The 20788-nt window shown below is 40.7% G+C and overlaps 1 protein-coding gene across 1 annotated transcript in view; it reads right to left on the reverse strand.

Moving 5' to 3' along the window:
• Positions 1–20788, reverse strand: part of KCNH8 (potassium voltage-gated channel subfamily H member 8) — a 354043-nt gene that overhangs the window by 194653 nt on the left and 138602 nt on the right. Inside the window, exon 3 of the mRNA XM_047875370.1 lies at positions 5774–5905. Coding sequence (XP_047731326.1) covers positions 5774–5905 — 132 coding nt within the window. The remainder of the gene's footprint in view (positions 1–5773; positions 5906–20788) is intronic.

The following is a 20788-nucleotide window of genomic DNA, read 5'->3' on the forward strand; positions in this document are numbered from 1 at the left end:
TCTGTACATTGCACGCCCCTCATGTGTCCCTATGACCAAATCTCCACTTCTTACGAGTTTACCACCAGTCAGACTGGATCAGGACCCACTCTAATGGCTTCATTTCACCTTAACTACCTCTTTAAAGGCCCTATCTTCAAATGCAGTCACATGCTGAGGTGGTGAGGGAAGGGTTTCAACACATGATCTGAGGGGCACACAATTCAGCCCCTACCTGTCCCCAAGCCAGAAACTTGAAATTTATCAGCCTTCCTTTGACGTCACCTTCCTCTGCCAAGTCCTACTTTTCTGTGAACTCTATTTCCACACCATCTAAACTCCTTAGAAAGACATCATAAAATGTTAACTAACTGAAATTTAAATAAAAACTTGGAAAAAAAGAAGACATAATAAAATCTTTAAGAGCTAAGCTCTGCCCATCCATGTAGAGATAAACTTTAACTCCCTGACTTTTATAGTCTTCTTCCAAAAAAGGGTCAACTATTTGCTAGTCCACCTCCTGAAATTAACAACCCCTCCTTTCAGTGCATCGAACTCCATTCATCTTTCAAGATTCGCTTCAGTATTAACTGCCCCTTGAAGATCTTGTTGACTCTGCTCCAATTCTTGCTGGCTCCTATCTCTTTCCCTTGTCCAGAAAGAATTTACCATTTCTGCCACTCTATTATCACTCGATATACCATATCACAAATACTGGATCTATGTCCTTCATAAGATCACAAGCTCTTGGGAGAGGAAAAAAAAAAACCTCTAAATAAAAGAATGCATACTCCGGAGTTTGATTATATGAATGTAAATCTTAGTTCTACTAAGCTCTTTTTACTATGTCAATTTATCAAGCTACTTAAATACACTGGTAACTGGGAATAAGAATAATACCTAATTCATATGGTTATAGGAAATACAGGCAGTTTCTGTTAGTATGATGTAGAGACTCAATAACAGCTAGCTATTAAAATAAAACAGAGAGAATGTAGCAATGGCCACATCTTTTATTGAGTTCATTCCAGATGCTCTGTCCTGTGCGATTTGTATGTATTGTTTCTTATAAACCTTGATAAAATTGATTTGTGTATTGGGACTCACAACACGGGACCCGGTGGCCTGACATGTAAACCGACATCAGCCTGCACTTACGGGAAATACCTGTCAAGGAACCCTAACAAACACTATGCACAATCCTCCAAATCAGCTTTAGCTAGCTCACCTTACACTAAAAAGTAGGACCTTGCTAGCCTCATAAGGAAATCCCCTACCTCCTAGGCCATCATGCCCTGTTTCCATGTTGCCTCTTCTAACTCTCTATAAAACTTGCTCAAAATCCTTCGGGAATAGCACTCCACTGTTTGTGAAGCACTGAATACTCTCAATCCATGGAGTGCTCCCCTTTGAATAAAGGGCATCAAACTCATTACTAAATTGTAATATTTTTGTCATTGGACAATCTGAATCAAATGTAGACATGTATGATTGCCCCATTTTATAGAAGAGAGTACAGTCTGTGACAGGATAAGTCCCTAGTCTATACCAAACATGTGGTAGAACCAGGATTTGAGCTAAAGTATAGATGATCCAAAGCATCCGGTCTCCATTTTGACATCCCCAAACAATAGTTGAAATCTGAAGACAGAGTGGGTACTCACTAAGTATTTGTTGAACTACTTAATCCACTATTAATTCACTTTTAAATTGTATTAAAGTATTACTGAGAGTGAAAGATCAGTAATGCACTCAGTAATATTAGACATGGATAGGAGTTAGTGGTTTACACACTATTTTTAGAATGGAAGTAAAATGTGTCAAAAAAAAAAAAAGGAGGGTATTGGGTAGTGAAAAACACCAGATTTCTGCTGACGTCCCTTAAACCCTCCCTCCCTCCCTTTCCTGCCCTCTCTTCTGCCTCTTCCCCCCTGCCCCCCTCACCCCGACACACAACCCAGATCACTGGCTGAAAGCTACAGAGTGCACAAACAGAACATTGCGTTTTATGCTAATCTCCCATCAATGCTGTTTATTGTATCCCATACCTTGCTAGCCTTTTCAATAAAATAAATATGCTTTACCTCATTTCACATAAACCCCCAAACAACATAGATATTAGTGATTCAAGTAGTTTTTAAAAATAGAAGTGCACATATACCTCTTATAAAGTCCATCATCTGAGCCTGGGTAGGAAATTAACACAAATCTTCTTTCTATAAGCCAGTGAACTTCAGTGATACATTTGTATGAGATGCAATCTTGGGTCAAGTCAGGCTACATGCTCACTTACAGTTTTCTCGTGCTATGATACAATACTGCTCCGGTTCCACAGTGACATTTTAATGATTTTCAAACACTTATCTCAAAGTTCTAAAAATACCATACGCTAAGATGTGCTTTTCCTACAAGACATGCCATCAACTGGTGAATTTAATGTACTTTCCTCTATTAAGTGCAGGTAAAAAAAAAAAAAAGAAATATGTATCTATTTTTTTATGATCATTTTATAGCCATGCTGGCTAACAATAGTTAGTTGGCCTCTATAAAAATACTACATACTTTTGTGGGACATTTATATTAAGGCATTAACAGAAAAAAATGTTAAGTTTTCAGTACCTATTTAGAAATAGTACATAACTTCCTATGAAGTAATAATCACTTGAGGAAGAACTTATAAAGCTACAAAAAATTTAGGGATTTTTTTCAAAATACTTCAAAATTCATAAATCATATTTTGCATTATCTAATTAATGTTAAATGTGTTTCATTGATATTTTTTGCTTTACACTTTGCAAGAGATAGAAAATGATTGTATATGTTCCCTGAACAAAATTGGTCTATTACTGAACACAGGTGAACATATTTATTTTTATTTTTTTATTTTTTTATTATTATTTTTTTTAATATGAAATTTATTGTCAAATTGGTTTCCATACAACACCCAGTGCTCATCCCAACAGGTGCATATTTATTTAAATGTAAATGTAAAACTCATTTTTAAGATGGGAGTTTGAATTAGTAAAATTGTTACTGGTTCCAGAGTATTCAAGTTCATGCCCTCCTCCACCCCCAAATGTCAGGTACCGTCTTTCATGTGCAAGCACTTCCGTTAGTGTAACACACTTGGCCTTTCCTGCTCCTTCACTCACTTCTTCCCAGAGGAAGAGGAGGAATTTAATCGGATTGAGTTTGGAAGGACACATAGGTATGCATAGGGTGGCCCCTTCCTCTTTAAGAAGCAGCTCTATTTGGGGAGCATCTGTTCTGCTCTGGTCCTCCAAGCTTGAAATTATAACTTGGGGAGCTCTGCCTTTGCCTTTTTATAGCTCTGTTTGTGATCGAGGGGTGACTTTCCCTAAATCTGGAGCTCACAAGAGGAAGCCCACTTGTTGTAGATATACGTCACATTCTCTGTTATCAGTTTTATCAGAAATCAAGGTGATATGCTGATCTCCCATCTGCCTTATCTTATTTCCTTCTGAGTTGGCCCAGTACTTGGGTGGAAAAAGGAGTGTTTTAATTGAGCTCTTTCAAATCCCAAGTGAGTAAGTATATTTTGCTCCTTTGGTCAATTTCAGTCTTCCAAGATAGGGATTTCTCCCCTATCTACAGACATGAAAGGCCTAAGACAAAGGTGACGAGTTAAATTTTATAAAACCATTACACATGATTCTCCTGCTCAAAGCAAGTCAGGATGATTAAATTACTCCCTTTAAAGCAAAAAAAAAAAAAAAAAAAAGTAGTCATATATTACTTTTTAGTTTTACACTTCTATCTACACACATATATAAAGGTATATGATATACACACATATATATTTAAGATGTGAATAATAATTTTATTCAAATAATCCCTACTGTGGCATAATAGAAAATATATATTTGGTTTTTAGCTCCTGCAACTGGCAAACAACTCTATAACCCTTGGAATCCCTGGGATGATGAGTATCTTTTATATGCTAATGATTGATTGGTGGCTGGGAGTCCCTACATGCTTCCATGGTGAAAGACCCAAAATCAGAGAGTTGCAACTTTCACCCCACCCCTAACCTTCTGGAAGAGGAGAGGGGCTGGAGACTGAGTTAATCACCAATGGCCAGTGATGTAATCAATCATGTCTACATAATGAAACCTCCATAAAAACTCCTGGACAGTGGGGTGTGGAAAGCTTCTGAGTTGGTAAACACACTGAGGTTCTGGGAGTGTGGCACACCCAGACAGAGCATGGCCGCTCCACCTCCCTCCTCCCCATGCCCTGCCCCATGCATCTCTTCCATTTTGTTCTTCCTGAATTGTATCCTTTGTAACCATATAAATAGTTTCCCTGAGTGCTGGGAGTTGTTCTAACAAATTATTAAATTTGAAAAGGAGGAATGTTGGGGAATCCCCAACTTTATAGCCAAATTGGACAGACGTGTACAGGTCCCCTGGGCACCCAATATTTGTGACTGGCATCTGAGGTGAGGACAGTCTCGTGGGAATGAGCCCATAAGCGTGTGGAGACCGACAGTAACTCTGTAGTCATCGCAGAGCTGAATTAAATGATAGGACACCCAGTTGGTGGCCAGAAAGTTGTAGAACTGGTTCTTGGTGGGGAGAAAACCCACATATTTGGTGTCGCGGTGTTGTGAGCAAATATAGTTCATACTCACCTTCTCTATTCCTATAACACACACAAAAAAAACCCTAAAAACAAAATCTATGCATACTGACTCCCATGTTTTCTTTTCTCTCGCTGGACAGGCATTACACTTGCTGTAATATCCGAGTAACTTTAATTGTCAGACTGCTCTTTCCTTGTGTATGTAAATATGCCACACTGTTCAGTCATGCAAATACATAGGAAAATAGTTGTGCATTTGCAAACATTTCAGATGATGGAAGTGGGGGAAGAGGCACCACACCACGATAGTTCTCCATTTGGGTGGTCATTTCAAGAGACTTTTATATGTTTAAAACACTCACATATGTGTTTTAAACGAGTTGAAATAAAAGAGTTCATTCTGAGCAGGTCATAATTCTTGAAATGTCAGATAGTCGGTTCTCATAAAGAACTTCACACATAGGAAGTCCCTTGCAATGACAATGGTTTATTCTCTGGTCACCAAAGTATGTAATCCTACCCCTGTTTAAATGAAATAATATCAACATTTTTTTCAGTGCCAGTTTTTGTCAGCTTGCACGAATTTTAAGGAATTTCTTAACAACTCTAAACCAGAAAGCAACAAAAAATCGTAGAATCCTTTACAGATCATTGAAAAGCTTGTCTGTGCCTTAAAACAAATCATGATAGCGTTATGTACAATAAGATACAGAAACACATTTGTCTGCAGCAATCCACTCTAGCAACCACTAAACACTGGATTCTTAATTTTGCGCGTGAAATTTTCACGTCTAAATTTTGAGCAACTGCACTTCAGATGAAACTGAGAGAGGGATTTTTAATCACATCATTTTAACTTCACTCATTGCTACCGATTAATATTCTTCCCTAATAAAATAATGTGGTGTGACTCTTTATATTCTAAACTGTTTTTCCATCTTTATCTTATTTGCATAGGAATATGAACTTCTGGTTCCTGTCAAATGAGTCTTTATTACAAAGACGAGGATGTAAATTCATGTGAGTCTCTGTGATTTTGGAATAGGCACCAAGCGCTAACTGCTAACAGTTATGAATATTTATCAGTTGCTGTTATTAAAAAGACAATTTTTTTTCCTCCTAGAGATTCTGAGTAAACAATTTCAAAATGTTACTCCATCTGTCAATGTTTTCTGAAAACAGTACCAACCTTCTTTTTTATCTTCTGGAGTAATCTTCACTTTTGTATCTGTTATGTCTTTGAATGAGGCCAGAAAAAGTACCACATCTCCTTTCTCATTCTTTATAGGAACAATATCCAATAGGCACCAAAATGGAGACCCTGCAACAGTAATAAAAATACAAATCAACCACTGCCTCGTGTTTTTTCTATGAAAATCTCAATCATTAGTGGTGCAGTTAATAAAGTCCTTACTGTTTTCTTCTATCCCACACCTCCCCTCCAAAATCTTAAAAATGTCAGTTTTCAGATTCCATAAATGTCTAGCCCATATGCATATCTCTTCATTCCCAAATGAAATGCTTTCTTTGAAAATAAGGCTGTATTTTAAACAAAACCACTTGTCTGTGCTGAGATATTTCTGCTTATGTAATTCAAAATGTATTTCTTTTTTGAACTTGTTGATGTTGAAGCATTCCGCTTTATGAAACATTGCCCCTTCCCACCCCCAACACACACGGGTTGCTAAAATAAAGACCTTTGTTTGGTATGAGATTGCTAGAGGTTTATTTAGTCAATTTAAAAATCAATGATTGTCCACCAGAACGGCTAAAGTTGTTAAAAAAAAAAGATGAAAAATACCAAGTTTGGGGGGAAATGCATAGTCACTTAAACTCTCCTACATTGTTGGCTGGTTGCAAATTAGTATCTATACTGTAAAAATTGTACAACAGCATTAAGATATATTCCCACAATACAAAATTAGGCAGCAATGTGAATAAGAGTTATACAATAATTGACAATCAGATGGATGAATATCTCTAACATCATAATGAGCAGAATGCATACATATTAAGTACAAAAACAGTCAAAACTCATCTACAGTGTTAAAAGTCAGGATGGTGGTCTGGGAGATGATGATTAGAAAGAAGGGGACACAGGTGGGGCACCTGGGTGGCTCAGTAATTTAGGAGCCCGACTTCGGCTCAGGTCATGATCTCATAGTTCGTGAGTTTGAGGTTCGCGAGCTGTGCTGACAGCTCAGACCCTGGAACCTGCTTCTGTATCTCGCTCTCTCTCTGTCCCTCCCCTCCTCAAAAATAAATAAACATCGAAATAAAAAAAAACTAAAAAAAAAAAAAAAGAAGGGGACACAGGTCCTAGAGTTCTGGCATGCTGGTCATGTTCTGCTTTATGATCTTTCTGTTGCTTCCATAGGAGTGTTTAGTTTTTGCAAACCCATCAAACTCCATGTATGCATCTGTATTTTTCAGTTGGTGTATATTACTTCAAAAGCGTATTTTAAAAAGCGGTAAGTTCAATTCTATTTTTCGAGCAAAAGAACCCTGAGAAATAATATTAGCAGCTTCAAGTTCAAACCTAAGGCTCATATTTTGAAATGTTTTTATATATATTAAAATATACATTTTAAGAATATATTAAAGTTCTCATACTAGATTTCCTCCTAAAAAACATTCTGGGCAAAAAAAAAAAAATTGAAAGTGGCAAAAAAGTTATTATGTGCTTAAAAACAAAACTATTAATCTATTCACATATTTTTTCCATCATTTTTCTTTTGATGAGCAAAAAAATCCCTCAATACTGTGAATTTCCATCTTATATGGGAGTTGATTTCACAGTTGGGTATAAGACAAAAATAACAGTCAGAAATACCCTCGATATTTTAAGTTGTTTTGTATATACTGTATTAGATCTCACAGTTTCCAACACAGCTGATGTATCCATCCAGCCTTGGAATCTATCACAGACGAAGGAGCTGATACAGGGGCCATGTGACAAAAAGATCACATTTTATTTTAGCTGCTACTGTACTTTTTGAAAAGTGTGGTTGAATACACAAGCAATAAACATGAGTACGATGTGCTTCCACTATATAAAGGATGCATGGAATATGTACCTGTCCCAATGGATCCTCCTAAATAGCTTCAGCATCATAAGTCAGAAGTTCCTCCCTATCCTTCGGACTCAGATATCGTTTCCTTTCATTCGTCTTCCCAAATATCTATGCCACAGCAATTCTATTTCAATACCACATCACCAGGCTCCCGGAGAACGGGATCTAACCATACGTCCAACATTAACTAGCTCCGGACCATGGGGGAGTCAATTAACTTCTCTTCTCCAGTTAACTTGGTTCCCTCAATTGTAATATCCTCATATCCTTCACTCCAGTGATGCGTAGAGTAACCCAAACACCATGAGACAATATATCAACTCTATTGTCTACAACTAATGGGGAAACCTCATCAATGAGCCGTAGTCCTGGCCAAACACTACTATCCCCATTATCCCAGGATAGCTCTTAATTCAATTTTTTTCTATAGCCACCATTTCCAGTTGGGAGCAGTTTGTGCTAATGCTGTAGCTATGGTAGGAACAAAAAGAATCACCAGGGCAAGCTGTCAACCAGACCCTGGACATATTAATAGCGGGGACCTGGGAAAGAATATGAATCTGATAGTTGGATCACATTTTTAAAGCATCTCTGTCACTTGTCTTGCAAAAAACATCACCCAAATCAGAACAGAGGCTATTATTTTTCCCGAAGGTACATTTTATCTATGCACTCAGACAAGCCTCATTATTGTCTCCACAGAGCCTTTGCACAGGTGCACCAAAGTATTTTAGAGAGAGGCAAAAGCATATCAGGTGAGAGCCAAGCAAAGAGCTGCCAAATGTCAATATTCTCGAATCAGCACAGCAGTCATTTTACATGGTGTTCTGGGAGTGTTGAAAGAGCACTTTGAGATTTATCTTTTAAGTGAGATGTAATCTTTGACATTTTATAAATTCAGTAAAAGTCCATTAACACGGGTCCTTTTAAATTCAGATTTTTGTAATAATTTGGCACGGACTAGGCTGACGTCTGCCTTCCCATTGCATATATGACAAAAAAATGTGTAGAGGCGTGTATCTCAGAGATACTGCAGGTTTGGTTCCAGACCACCCCAAAAAAGTAAACATCACAATAAAGTGGGTGAAATGAATTGTTTTTGATTCCCAGGGCATATACAAGTTATGCTTACGCTATACAGTAGTCTATGAAGTGTGCAATAGCACGGTGTTTAAAAATGCAAAGTACACGCTTTAATTAAAAATACTTAATTTCTTTCAAATACGCTAACCATCATCTGAAGGCTCAATGAGTTGTAATCCTTTTGCTGGAGGGTATTTGCCTTGATGTTGATGGCTGCTGACTGCTCAAGGGAGGGTGGTTGCTGCAAGTTGGAGTGGCTGTGGCAATTTCTTAAAAAAAAGAAAAACAATGAGTTTGCCATATCAATTGAGTCTTCCTTTCATGAACGATTTCTCTGTAGCACGTGATGCTGTTTGATAGCACTTTACCCGCAGAACTTCTTTCAAAATTGGAGTCAATCCCCTCAAGCCCTACTACTGCTCTATCAACTAAGTTCATGTGATACTCTAAATCTTTTGTCGTTATTTCAGCAAATTCCCAGCATCTGCACCAGGAGCAGATTCATCTCAAGAAACACTTTCTTTGCTCATCCTAAGAAGCAAGTCCTCATCTGTTCAAGTTTTATCATGAGATTGCAGCCATTCAGTCACAGCTTCAGGCCCCACTTGTAATTCTAATTCTCTTGCTATTTCCACCATATATCTGCAGTGACTTCCCCACTGAAGTCTGGAACCTATCAAAGACATCCATGAAAATTGGAATCAACTTCTTCCAAACTCCTGTTAATGGCGGTATTTTGAGGGTGCCTGAGTGGCTCAGTCAGGCATCCGACTTCAGCTCAGGTCATGATCCCACAGCTCGTGAGTTCAAGCCCCACATCGGGCTCTGTGCTGACAGCTCGGAGCCTGGAGCCAGCTTGGAACTCTGTGTCTCCCTCTCTGTCTACCCCTTCCCCACTTGCACTCTGTCTCTCTCTCAAAGATAAATAAACATTAAAAACACGTATTAAAATAGTGATGTTTTGACCTCTTCCACGAAACACAAATGTTCTTAAAGGCATCTAAAATGGTGAATTCTTTCCAGGAGGTTTTCAATTTACTCTTTCCAGGTGCATCAGAAGAATCACTATCTGACAGCTACAGCTTTATAAAATGGGTTTCTTAAATAATAAGACTTAAATCAAAATTACTCCTTGATATATGAGCTGCAGGATGGACATTGTGTTAGCAGGCATGAAAACTACATTAATCTCATTGTACATTTCCATCAGAGTTCTTAGATGAACAGCTGCATCACTAATGACCAGTAATATTTTGAAAGGAATCCTTTTTCTAGAAGTACCAACTGTGGGTTTAAAATTAAAACAGATTATAAACATCGGTTGTAAACAGATGTGCTATCATCCAGGCTTTGTGGTTCCATGTACAGAGCACAGGCAGAGTAGACCTAGCATAATTCTCAAGAGCCCTAGGATTTTTGAAATGGTCGATGAACACTGGTTTCAACTAAAAGTCACCTGCTACATTAACCCCTAACAAGAGAGTCAGTCTATCTTTTGAAGCTCTGAAACCAGCCATTGACCTCTCCTCGCCAGCTATGAAAATCCTAGATGGCACCTTTTTCCAATGGAAGGCTGTGTCACCTACGTTGAACATGTGTCATTTAGTGGAGCCACCTTCACCTTCTGGGTCACTTGCTGCAGCTTCTCCATCAGCACATGCTTCTTCACCTTGCCGCCTTCTGTTATGGAGGAGGCTTCTTTCCTTAAACCTCACGAGCCAATCTCCGCTGGCTTCAAACTCTTCTTCTGCAGTTTCCTCACCTCTCAGCGTTCATAGACTTGAAGAGAGTTAGGGTCTTGCTCTTGTTCAGATTTTGGCTTAAGGGAATGCTGTGGTTGCTTTGATCTTCTATTGAGACCACTCGAACTTTCTCCATATCAGCAATGAGGCTGTTTCTCTTTCTTATGATTCTTGTGTTCACTGGAGCAGCACTTTTAATTTTCTTCAAGAACCTCTGTGCATTCCCAACTTGGCTATTTGGCACAAGAGCCCTAGCTTTTGGCCTGTTTTGACTTTCAACATGCCTTCCTCGCTCGGCTTAACCATTTCTAGCTTTTGATTGAAAGTGAGAGATGTGCAACTTTTCCTTTCACATGAACACTTGGAGGCCACTGCAGGGTTATTAATTGGCTTGATTTCAATATTGCTGTGTCTCAGGGAATAGTGGGGCCCAAGGAATGAGAGAGAGATGGGGAAGAGCCCGTTGGTAGAGCAGTCAAAACACACACATTTATTGATTTAAGTTGGCTGTCTTCTATGGGCACAGTTGGTGGTGCCCCCAAACAATTACAATAGTAATAACAAAGCTCACTGATCACAGATCACCATAACAACTATAATAATAATGAAAAAGTCGGAAATAGCGAGAGAATTACCAAAATGTGACACACACACCCCAAGTGAGCAAATGTGGGGAAAACAGCTCCAATAGACTTGCTCTATGCAGGGTTGCTACAAACCTTCAGTTTGTGAAAAACACAGCACAATAAAGTAAAGCACGATAAAAGGAGGTATGCCTACATGAGGGAAACAGTATAAGGGAGATATAGGCCTATTTCCTTCCTCCTTCCCTTCCCTTCTTCCTTTCTTCTTTCAATTGCTCTTTCAGATTGATCCACACCGATTGCCTTATAAATATGATGTTAGCTGGGGCGCCTGGGTGGCTCAGTTGATCAAGCATGTGACTTTGGCTCAGGTCACCATCTCATGGTTTGTGAGTTCGAGCCCCACAATGGGCTCTCTGCTGTCAACACAGAGCCTGCTTCAGATCGTCTGTCCCCCTCTCTCTCTACCCATGACCTGCTTGCATGCTTTCTCTCTCTCTCTCTCTCTCTCTCTCTCTCAAAAATAAATACTTAAATAAATGAAGAAGTAGCATGGGAGGAGGAACTATAAAAAAAAAGGACGTTAGCCACGCCTAACATTAGAAAGCAAAACATTTTCCACTTGCTTCTTCCACAAAAAGAGGACAGATGCAAAGCCTTGCCAAGCAAATTCAAAGCAAGACCCCTCACACTTAATTTGCTCACTTATCCATCCTTTCCCTGCTTTCCTAAATCTCTCTACCAGGACCTCTGTCCTAGCTCTGTGACAAAATCTCTATCCTTACATGACTATCATAATTCAAAGCTATTCCCCAAGGTTGGCCCCTTCCTCTTTTACCCATGGGCACAGTAATGATCGTGCAACATCTTTCAGTCAGCCGTAAGTCAGGCCCGGTGCAATAAATCTCTCTTAGGGTTAAGGTGGGAGGCAGCACACCCTTCAGCCTAAAACCCAGAGATGTGAAGGATTCTTAAAAACAGGTTAGAGGGCAGAAATCTTATGTCAATTTTAAGTTCTTCTGTGTATAGCAGCAGTAATTATCATGTGGGTTGGTGAGTGTTAAAACAGATGAGGCTCTGCCAGGATTTAAGTTAATAACACCTTTGACTTCCATGGATAAATACAATTCATGGGGAGAAAAGAGGGTTTATACCCTATATGGTAAAATGTATTTTCGGAATTGCATAAATAATTACACAGAGCTTAATTCCGGTGGAATGTCCCATGTCTCCCATTTTGGCACTTCCTTTTTCTCAGTTGGGACACAAGTGTATTGGAGAATTTGACTTGCTAGTATTTACAATTTTAAGAAGACTGATGTGTTTTCTACACAGCCCCCAAGGATTCTACTTGGCAAGAAGTAAAAACGAATGATAAGGTTTCCGGTATGAATTCAAGGCTCAATAACTTAATATAAGGAGGTACAGATATAAAGCAAATTGAGTTGTGAGTTGTTCCCTTCTCTGTAATGTCTATGCTGTCATGATGAGCTTACAAATTGCCTTTCCCAATGGAAGTCAGTAGCAGAAAGTGGGATGTGGACCCTCTGCATATCCTCATGTTTCTTAAGTAGGACCGTGCTTGGATTTCAACGAGAAATATGTGTGATGTTTAGCTTTTAAAATTATTACTACAATCCTATAATATCCTAAGTGTTAACAGCATCAATGTCATGTGACTGAAACATTTTCAGGTGCTCTTCATATTTCGCATCAACTCTGTTGAGCCTTATTCCTAACAACCATTGTCTCGGTGCTACTTACTCGATGATGGGGTGACAGGTTTTGAGAAATTAGTCCATGGGGTGACAGACCTAAATATGAGTCTGGAAACCATCGAAATCCTAGAGAACACAGGAAGCAACTTCTTTGACGTTCGCCGCAGCACCTTCTTACTAGACACATCGCCATAGGCAAGGGAAACTAAAGCAAAAATGAACTATTGGGGCTTCATCAAGCTAAAAATCTTCTGGGGTGCCTGGGTGGTTCAGTTGGTTAAGCATCCAACTTCGGCTCAGGTCATGATGTCATGGTTTGTGAGTTCAAGCTGTGCACTTGAGGCACCTGGCTGGCTCAGCTGGTGGAGCATGTGACTTTTGATCTCAAGAGTCATGAGTTCAATGACCACTTTGGGCATAGAGATTGCTTAAAAATAAATAAATAAGGGGCACCTGGGTGGCTCAGTCAGTTAAGCATCTGACTTCGGCTCAGGTCATGATCTCGTAGTTCATGAGTTCAAGCCCCATGTTAGGTTCTGTGCTGACAGCTCAGAGCCTGGAGCCTGCTTCGGATTCTGTGTCTCCCTCTCTCTCTGCCCCTCCCCAACCTGTGCTCTGTCTCTCTCTGTCTCTCAAAAAATAAATAAATGTAAAAAAAAATTTTTTTTTTAATTTTTTTTTTCAGCGTTTATTTATTTTTGGGACAGAGAGAGACAGAGCATGAACGGGGGAGGGGCATAGAGAGAGGGAGACACAGAATCGGAAACAGGCTCCAGGCTCTGAGCCATCAGCCCAGAGCCCGACGCAGGGCTCGAACTCACGGACCGCGAGATCGTGACCTGGCTGAAGTCGGACGCCCAACCGACTGCGCCACCCAGGCGCCCCCCAAAAAAAATTTTTTAAAAAGACAAAAATCTTCTGCACAGTGAAGGAAACAATCAACAAAAGTAAAAGGCAACTGGTGGAATAGGAGAAGATATATTTCCAAATGACATATCTGATGAAAGGTTAGTATCCAAAATCTATAAAGAACTTATCAACCTCAACATCCAAAAAACCAAATACCCAATTAAGAAATGAGCAGAGTACACAAACAGACACTTTTCCAAAGAAGACATACAGGGGCACCTGGGTGGCTCAGTCAGTTAGACGTCTGACTTCAGCTCAGGTCTGATCTCACAGTCTGTGAGCTCAAGCCTTGCGTCGGGCTCTGTGCTGACAGCTGAGAGCCTGGAGCCTGTTTCAGATTCTGTGTCTCCCTCTCTCTCTGCCCCTCCCCCACTCTCACTCTGTCTCTCTCTCTCTCTCAAAAATAAACATTAAAAAAAGGGGGGGAGGTACCCAGGTGGCTCAGTCGGTTAAGCATCCGACTTCGGCTCAGGTCATGATCTCACGGCTGGTGGGTTCAAGCCCCGCATCAGGTTCTGAGCTGACAGCTTGGAGTCTGGAGCCTGCTTTGGATTCTGTGTCTCCCTTTCCCTCTGCTCCTCCCCCATTCATGCTCTCTCTCTCTCTGTCTCTCAAAAACTGAATAGAAAGTTAAAAAAAAATTAAAAAAAAAAGAAGACGTACAGATGGTTAACAGACATGAAAAGATGCTCAACATCGCTCATCATCAGGGAAATACTGATCAAAACCACGACGAGATACCACCTCCTACCTGTCAGAATGGCTAAAATTAACAACACAGGAAACAACAGGTGTCAGCGAGGATGCAGAGAAAGGGGAACCCTCTTGCACTGTTGGTGGGAATGCAAACTGCAGCAGCCACTCTGGAGAACAGTATGCAGGTTCCTCAAAATAATAAAAATAGAACTACCTTACAATCCAGCTATTGCACTACTAGGTACTTACCCAAAGGATACAAAAATACAGATTCAAAGGGGTGCATGCACCAATGTTTATAGCAGCAGCAGCAGCAATAGCCAAACTATGGAGAGAGCCCAAATGTCCACTGACTGATGAATGGATAAAGGTGTGGCACACACACACACACACACACACACACACACACACTGGAATATTACTCAGCCATCAAAAAGAATAAAATCTTCCCATTTGCAACAATGTGTATGGAGTTAGAATGCCAAATGAAGTAAGTCAATCAGAAAGGCAAATACCATATGATTTCACTCATATGTGGAATTTAAGAAACAGAAGAGATGAACATATGGGAGGAGGAAAAAAGAGGAGAGAGAGAAACAAACTAAAAGAGACTTAATGATGGAGAAAAACTGAGAGTTGATGGAGGGAGGTGGGTGTGGGATGAGCTGGATGGGTGATGGGTATTAAGGGAGGCTGGGGCACCTGGATGGCTCAGTTGGTTGAGTGTCTGACTTCGGCTCAGGTCATGATCTCGCAGTTTGTGAGTTCGAACCCCATGTCGGGCTCTGTGCTGACTGAGCCTGGAGGCTGCGGTGGATTCTGTGTCTCCCTCTCTCTCTGCCCCTCCCCCAATTATGCTCTGTCTGTCTGTCTCTCTCTCTCAAAAATAAATAAAAGCATTACAAAAATTCTCTTTCTCCCTCTCTGTGCCCCTTCCCTCTTCAAAAAAATAAATAAATTTTTTTTAGAAAAGGAGGGCATTTGTTGTGATGAGCACTGAGTGTTGTATGTTATGACTCATTGATTTCAACTCCATTAAAAGAAAAGAAAAGAAGGAAGAAAGGAATAAAGAAATTAGTCCGGGGGTACATATATTGTGGTTGGGGTGAGAGAGGGGCTGTGGATGGGTAAACAAGGCTACTGCTGATGGTGATGGGCGATGGGACACTTATATCTGTAGCAGAACGGGTGCAGCAGTAATGGGAGTACCAACGGAGTCTATCATTGAGCTCTTACCTGCCCTTCCTCTTTACTACACTTGCTACTGCCTTGTCCCAGCTTTAATCATCTCTCACCCACTCTTCAAAAGGGTTCTTCCTGTCTTTAGGTTTCCTCCCATGCTGCTTCCAGTAAGTTGTGAAAATATAGGGTATCAATTGAAAACACCCAATGGCTTTTCACTGCTTACTTAAAATATTAGCATAACATTCCAGATTCTTTTTTTTTTAACGTTTATTTATTTTTGAGAGAGAGAGAGACAGAGCATGAAAGGGGATGGGTCAGAGAGAGGGAGACACAGAATCTGAAGCAGGCTCCAGGCTCTCAGCTGTCAGCACAGAGCCCGACACGGGGCTCGAACTCACGGACCACGAGATCATGACCTGAGCTGAAGTCAGCTGCTTAACCGACTGAGCCACCCAGGCGCCCCAACATTCCAGATTCTGTACCAATATGGAAGATCTATTTTCAAGGGACTAGGGAAAAAAAACAACAGGGATGGGATGGATAGTGTGAAGAGGTGAACTCAAGGGAGGGGTCACATTAAAAAGGAAGTCCTCTGAAGTACCCAGAGCTGCATGAAGGACAAGCCCGACAGCAGGCTCACCAGCTCTTCTTGGCATTTGCTCTACACCAAGGGATGAAAGCAAGGATTCTTTGGTGAAATATCCGGTAAAGGCTTTACCCTACCTGCAGGGCGCAATCCTCTGAGGGCCATCCACCTCTAGTGCAGCCCATACGTGTTTCAAGTCTTTGTTGTGTCCCCTCTGGATTTGCCTGCATGGACACCCTTCCTCCACATGCCCCAGGATCTTATTGACCCGAAGTAAAGGGCACTGGGGCCCTTATACCTCGTGTAACACCTGAGGGTAGAGTGGAGCTGGTGGGAGATGAACAGAACCAGCTGGAGACCCCGTGAGCTGGGCAGGAGCTAAATGGTACCTTTCATTTCAATATTTAATGAAAAAGGAAGATCCAGAAAAGTGTTTTAAGTTTGTTTCTGTATAGAAAAAAAAAAGACTGGTAAAATGCCCCCAAAACATTAATAGTGGTGGATTGTGGAACTATAGTTGCTTCTTTTTTCCTTTCTTCTCGGGATCCTTATTTGCAGTTTTTCTAGAATTCAGCATAAAGGAATATATAGTGGGATTCTGGCAACTCTAGAAGTAAGAAATGGAAGAAGTTCAAGACTGGGCAATCAGAGTGATGAGATCTTATTTCTGGGGAGCTCGCTTTTTACATAGTCCCATGATTTAAGTTTTCATAGCTGGGGCACCTGGGTGGCTCAGTGGGTTGAGTCTGACTTCGGCTCAGGTCACAATCTCACAGTTCATGGTTTTGAGCCCTGCATTGGGCTCTGTGCTGACAGCTTGGAGCCTGGGTCCTGCTTCAGATTCTCTGTCTCCATCTCTGTCTCTCCCTCTCTCTGCCCCTGCCCAGCTTGTGCTCTCTCTCTCTCAAAAATAAACACATTAAAATAAAAAGTTTTAACAGACATCCCAAGGATAGCTGAAAAAGTAAGATGGGGGGGGGGCAGAAGAAAAAGAAAGAGAGAAATGAAGGCAATCAAATCAAGCAATGCTTCACTGACTTGAATGTGCCAAGTTTTGGGGGGTTTCCCCCCCCTTTCCATTTTGTTCCAAGTTCCTTTTCTCCTTAAATAAAAACCGTATTCCTCTCCCAGGGGTACGTATAGCTCTCTTTAGGAAATCTCTAATCATTAGGAAAAAGAAGAGCTTGGAAACTTGAGATCTAAAAAAATACACCCAACATGTGCTTTTATCAATAGTTGTACCAACCTTGCTCAACAAATCATTGAGTGTATCATTGATCAGTAGAGCTCTTACTTGCTTTAAGAAAACCAAACTGTTTCCGGCGATAAACATGGATAATTACTACCTAGAACTGAAAAGATTTTCCACATATGGTTAAACACAAATTCAGCAGGGAGAAGTGTAGAGGGGGAGCCAGGTCACATGGGTACTGCCTAATGAAAATGAGAGGTAAAGGGGTCCTGATGATGTAAACAATACAATGCACACAGCAAGAGCCTAGTAGTAGCTGTCACTTATTAAGGTCCCATCATGTGTCAGACACTATGCCACATGCTTTACATGTATTAAACCTGAACTTCTCACCAATCAACCTGACCAATATTTTACCAAACTGAACTACATTTTACAAATGTGGACATTGAGATATGCGGTATTTTCTTCAAGATCCCACAGCTGTTAAGTGCCAAAGGGATGAATTTAAACACAAGTCTGAGTTTGATTTTCTAATTTTGCTTTACTATAATATTCTGGGAATGATCTTATTCTATAAGCAGTGCTTCGGGGATTGAGTTTCACTGCCGTTTAATTTTTCTTCCCATGCCCTGGGACATCATGGAACAGATGCTTTCTTAAATGCCATAGCGTAAGAGAAAAAAAATGAAAACCTTAGGATAATCGACAAATTTCTCTGTCAGCCAAGGTTAAGAGTGGAACTTCTTTTTGAAACAAGATTCGGCTACTTCCGTTTAAGACTGGCCCACATCCTTCATGACATACACGTGGCTCTAACTCTTCAACGTGCTTCCATATCTAATGAGAGACTGGGATCCGAAAACCACCACTGGGGCTGCTTTCAGTCCCTGTGTTGAGACGGAGACAATGTACTCAAAAAAGCTTCCCGATTCAAGTTTTTAAGGGTAGCAACCTAAGTTGCTAATGTATGTAGCACCATATCCTCTCCTCATTCATAAAGCATTTGCCTGACACATCCTCCCAATGTTGTTGTTTCTTGCTTTCTTAGGAGCTTCAGAAATGGCGATCTCCGTACCACGGCAGCCCTAGGTAGGACACACAAGGACATCCCCTGGACTCGTCTCTTCTAAGACTAGAACAAACGAAGAGCACTCAGGTACTCAGCCGAAATCAACGCTGGGCCATGGCTCTCTGTATCAATAATCCTCTGGGGGAAAGAAGGCCAAATGTGAAGGATGATTGTTCATGAGCAGAAAAATGTCTGATCCAACAGGCTTTGCTTCCTGACTGCTACTTGTAAGCTACTTCCTTCTGAGAACAAGACACTGAAGCAGACTTGCTCCCTTGATACCTGACTTTAAGAAAAGCAATTTAAGGGGCGCCTGGGTGGCGCAGTCAGTTAAGCGTCCGACTTCAGCCAGGTCACGATCTCGCGGTCCGTGAGTTCGAGCCCCGCATCAGGCTCTGGGCTGATGGCTCGGAGCCTGGAGCCTGTTTCCCATTCTGTGTCTCCCTGTCTCTCTGCCCCTCCCCCGTTCATGCTCTGTCTCTCTCTGTCCCAAAAATAAAAAAATAAAAAATGTTGAAAAAAAAATTAGAGAAAAGCAATTTAAGATTTATTCAAACTTGCTGTTCTGCAATGAAAAAGAACTTGCTTTAAATGAGAATTTGAGGATCAAGTGAACTCTAATTGCACAAGGCTTTAGTTGGAGGAATCTATGGTCTTTTGGGGGCAATGGGAATGATTGTTGGGGTCAATAATAATCATAATGTCCACATGGATTCAGTATGGGTAAAGGGGTCTGGGACTCTAGGCCTTCTTATTTAGGACCTGAAAGAAAATATTTGGAGATTAAATTGCAAGCAATTGGAAATAAAGATAGTCACTTATTCAACAAATATTTATTGAGTGCCTTCCATGGCTGAAAACTGTTTTAAGTGTTTGGATACAACACAACAGTAAACAAGACAGAACAGATCTCTGTCCTGTGCCTCAAGAGAACTTATACTCTGCTCTGGAGAGAAAACCAATGATAAACCATCGTCTACTTTATTGGAAGATTTCAAATGCTACAAGAACAGCAATAAGAGCAAAAGAAGGATAAAGAATGTGGGGAAAGGGGGGATAATAATTTCAGGGAATTGTTCCTGAAAGTGCTAGTTAATATTGCTTTTGAATATTAATGACTATTTGTGTGCTATATTGAAGGTACTCTCAGAAGCAAATGATGGGAAGGCCATGACACAGGTCTCAGGTCAAGCAAAGGAGAAAGGGGAGGAAGAAGGATTGGACAAGAGCACCTTAGATCGCAGCGCAGCTGTGAGGAAAGTTCACCAAGGTGATCAGGGACTCACCCAGCCAAGGTGCCCATCAGGGCAGTTCCGTATCTCCCAGGAACAGAACTGGTCAGCATCCAGTTCGCACCCGACTGCTTCCCTCGGTCATTGGGTGGAAGCTGCCCATAGAAAGTTTGGCCTCTCTGCCAACACAGTGAAACAATTTCAGAGCACAGCAGCTGGGGCCATTGGCCAGTTACTATCCTGTAATCAGACATATGAGATGCACGTTCTCATGGCTGCTGCAATTAGTTGAGTAGATTATCTCACATTTTTGGCAGAACAGCATCCATGCCCTTCCTCTTGTCACTAAAAATCTCTGTATTCGACCAGAAACCAAAACACCCCTCTGCATGTGGCCCTGGTAGAACCATCAAAACCCCGTGCTCTGACTCACCCTCACAGGAGGGAGGGGCAAAGCGTCCACACTGGACCAATCAGTCTTTCTCTACTGGTAGTTTTGATCATGAACAGAGATCAAGATCAAAAATGGAGGAAGCAGATTCATTGAACAATGAAGGCCAGAAAAATCTTTCCAGTTACTCCTGCTACCTAGACCTTACAGAACACTACTGCTTCCTGCCTGTTTCAAAAGCTGGTTGCTCATTACTTTCTTTGCTTCTGTAAGTTGTAATATATATTGCTAATAAATGAGTATTTTTGCATAAGACAACCAGAATCAATCTGTGTTGCTTATGAGGAACCCTAATTACAATAATGATATATTTAGAAAAGGAGTCAAGGCATAGTGGAAAGAATGCAGAGTTTAGATGACCTCGCATGTGGTCGAGTCCTAGATTCTTCATTTACTCACTGAGTATACCCAGATATAATTTTTACACCTGTCTGCACCACATCTGCATCCTGGACATATGACCACATCTCATGGTTAAGAGCTTTGAAGAGGCCAAAATATGCAAAAGCATTTTATACTTTTTTGACCAGTTCTATAAATTAAGGACTTTACCTGTACACGTAATGCTTTCATTCTTTAACTATTAAAAAAACAATCAAGCTTACCTATGGCTCAACATCAATACTTGTTAAAGCTAGGTGATGGTACAGGGTGGGTACTGGTTATAAATATCTCTGTGC

Source organism: Prionailurus viverrinus, chromosome C2 (assembly GCF_022837055.1).
Source record: "Prionailurus viverrinus isolate Anna chromosome C2, UM_Priviv_1.0, whole genome shotgun sequence".
Lineage (NCBI taxonomy): Eukaryota > Metazoa > Chordata > Mammalia > Carnivora > Felidae > Prionailurus > Prionailurus viverrinus.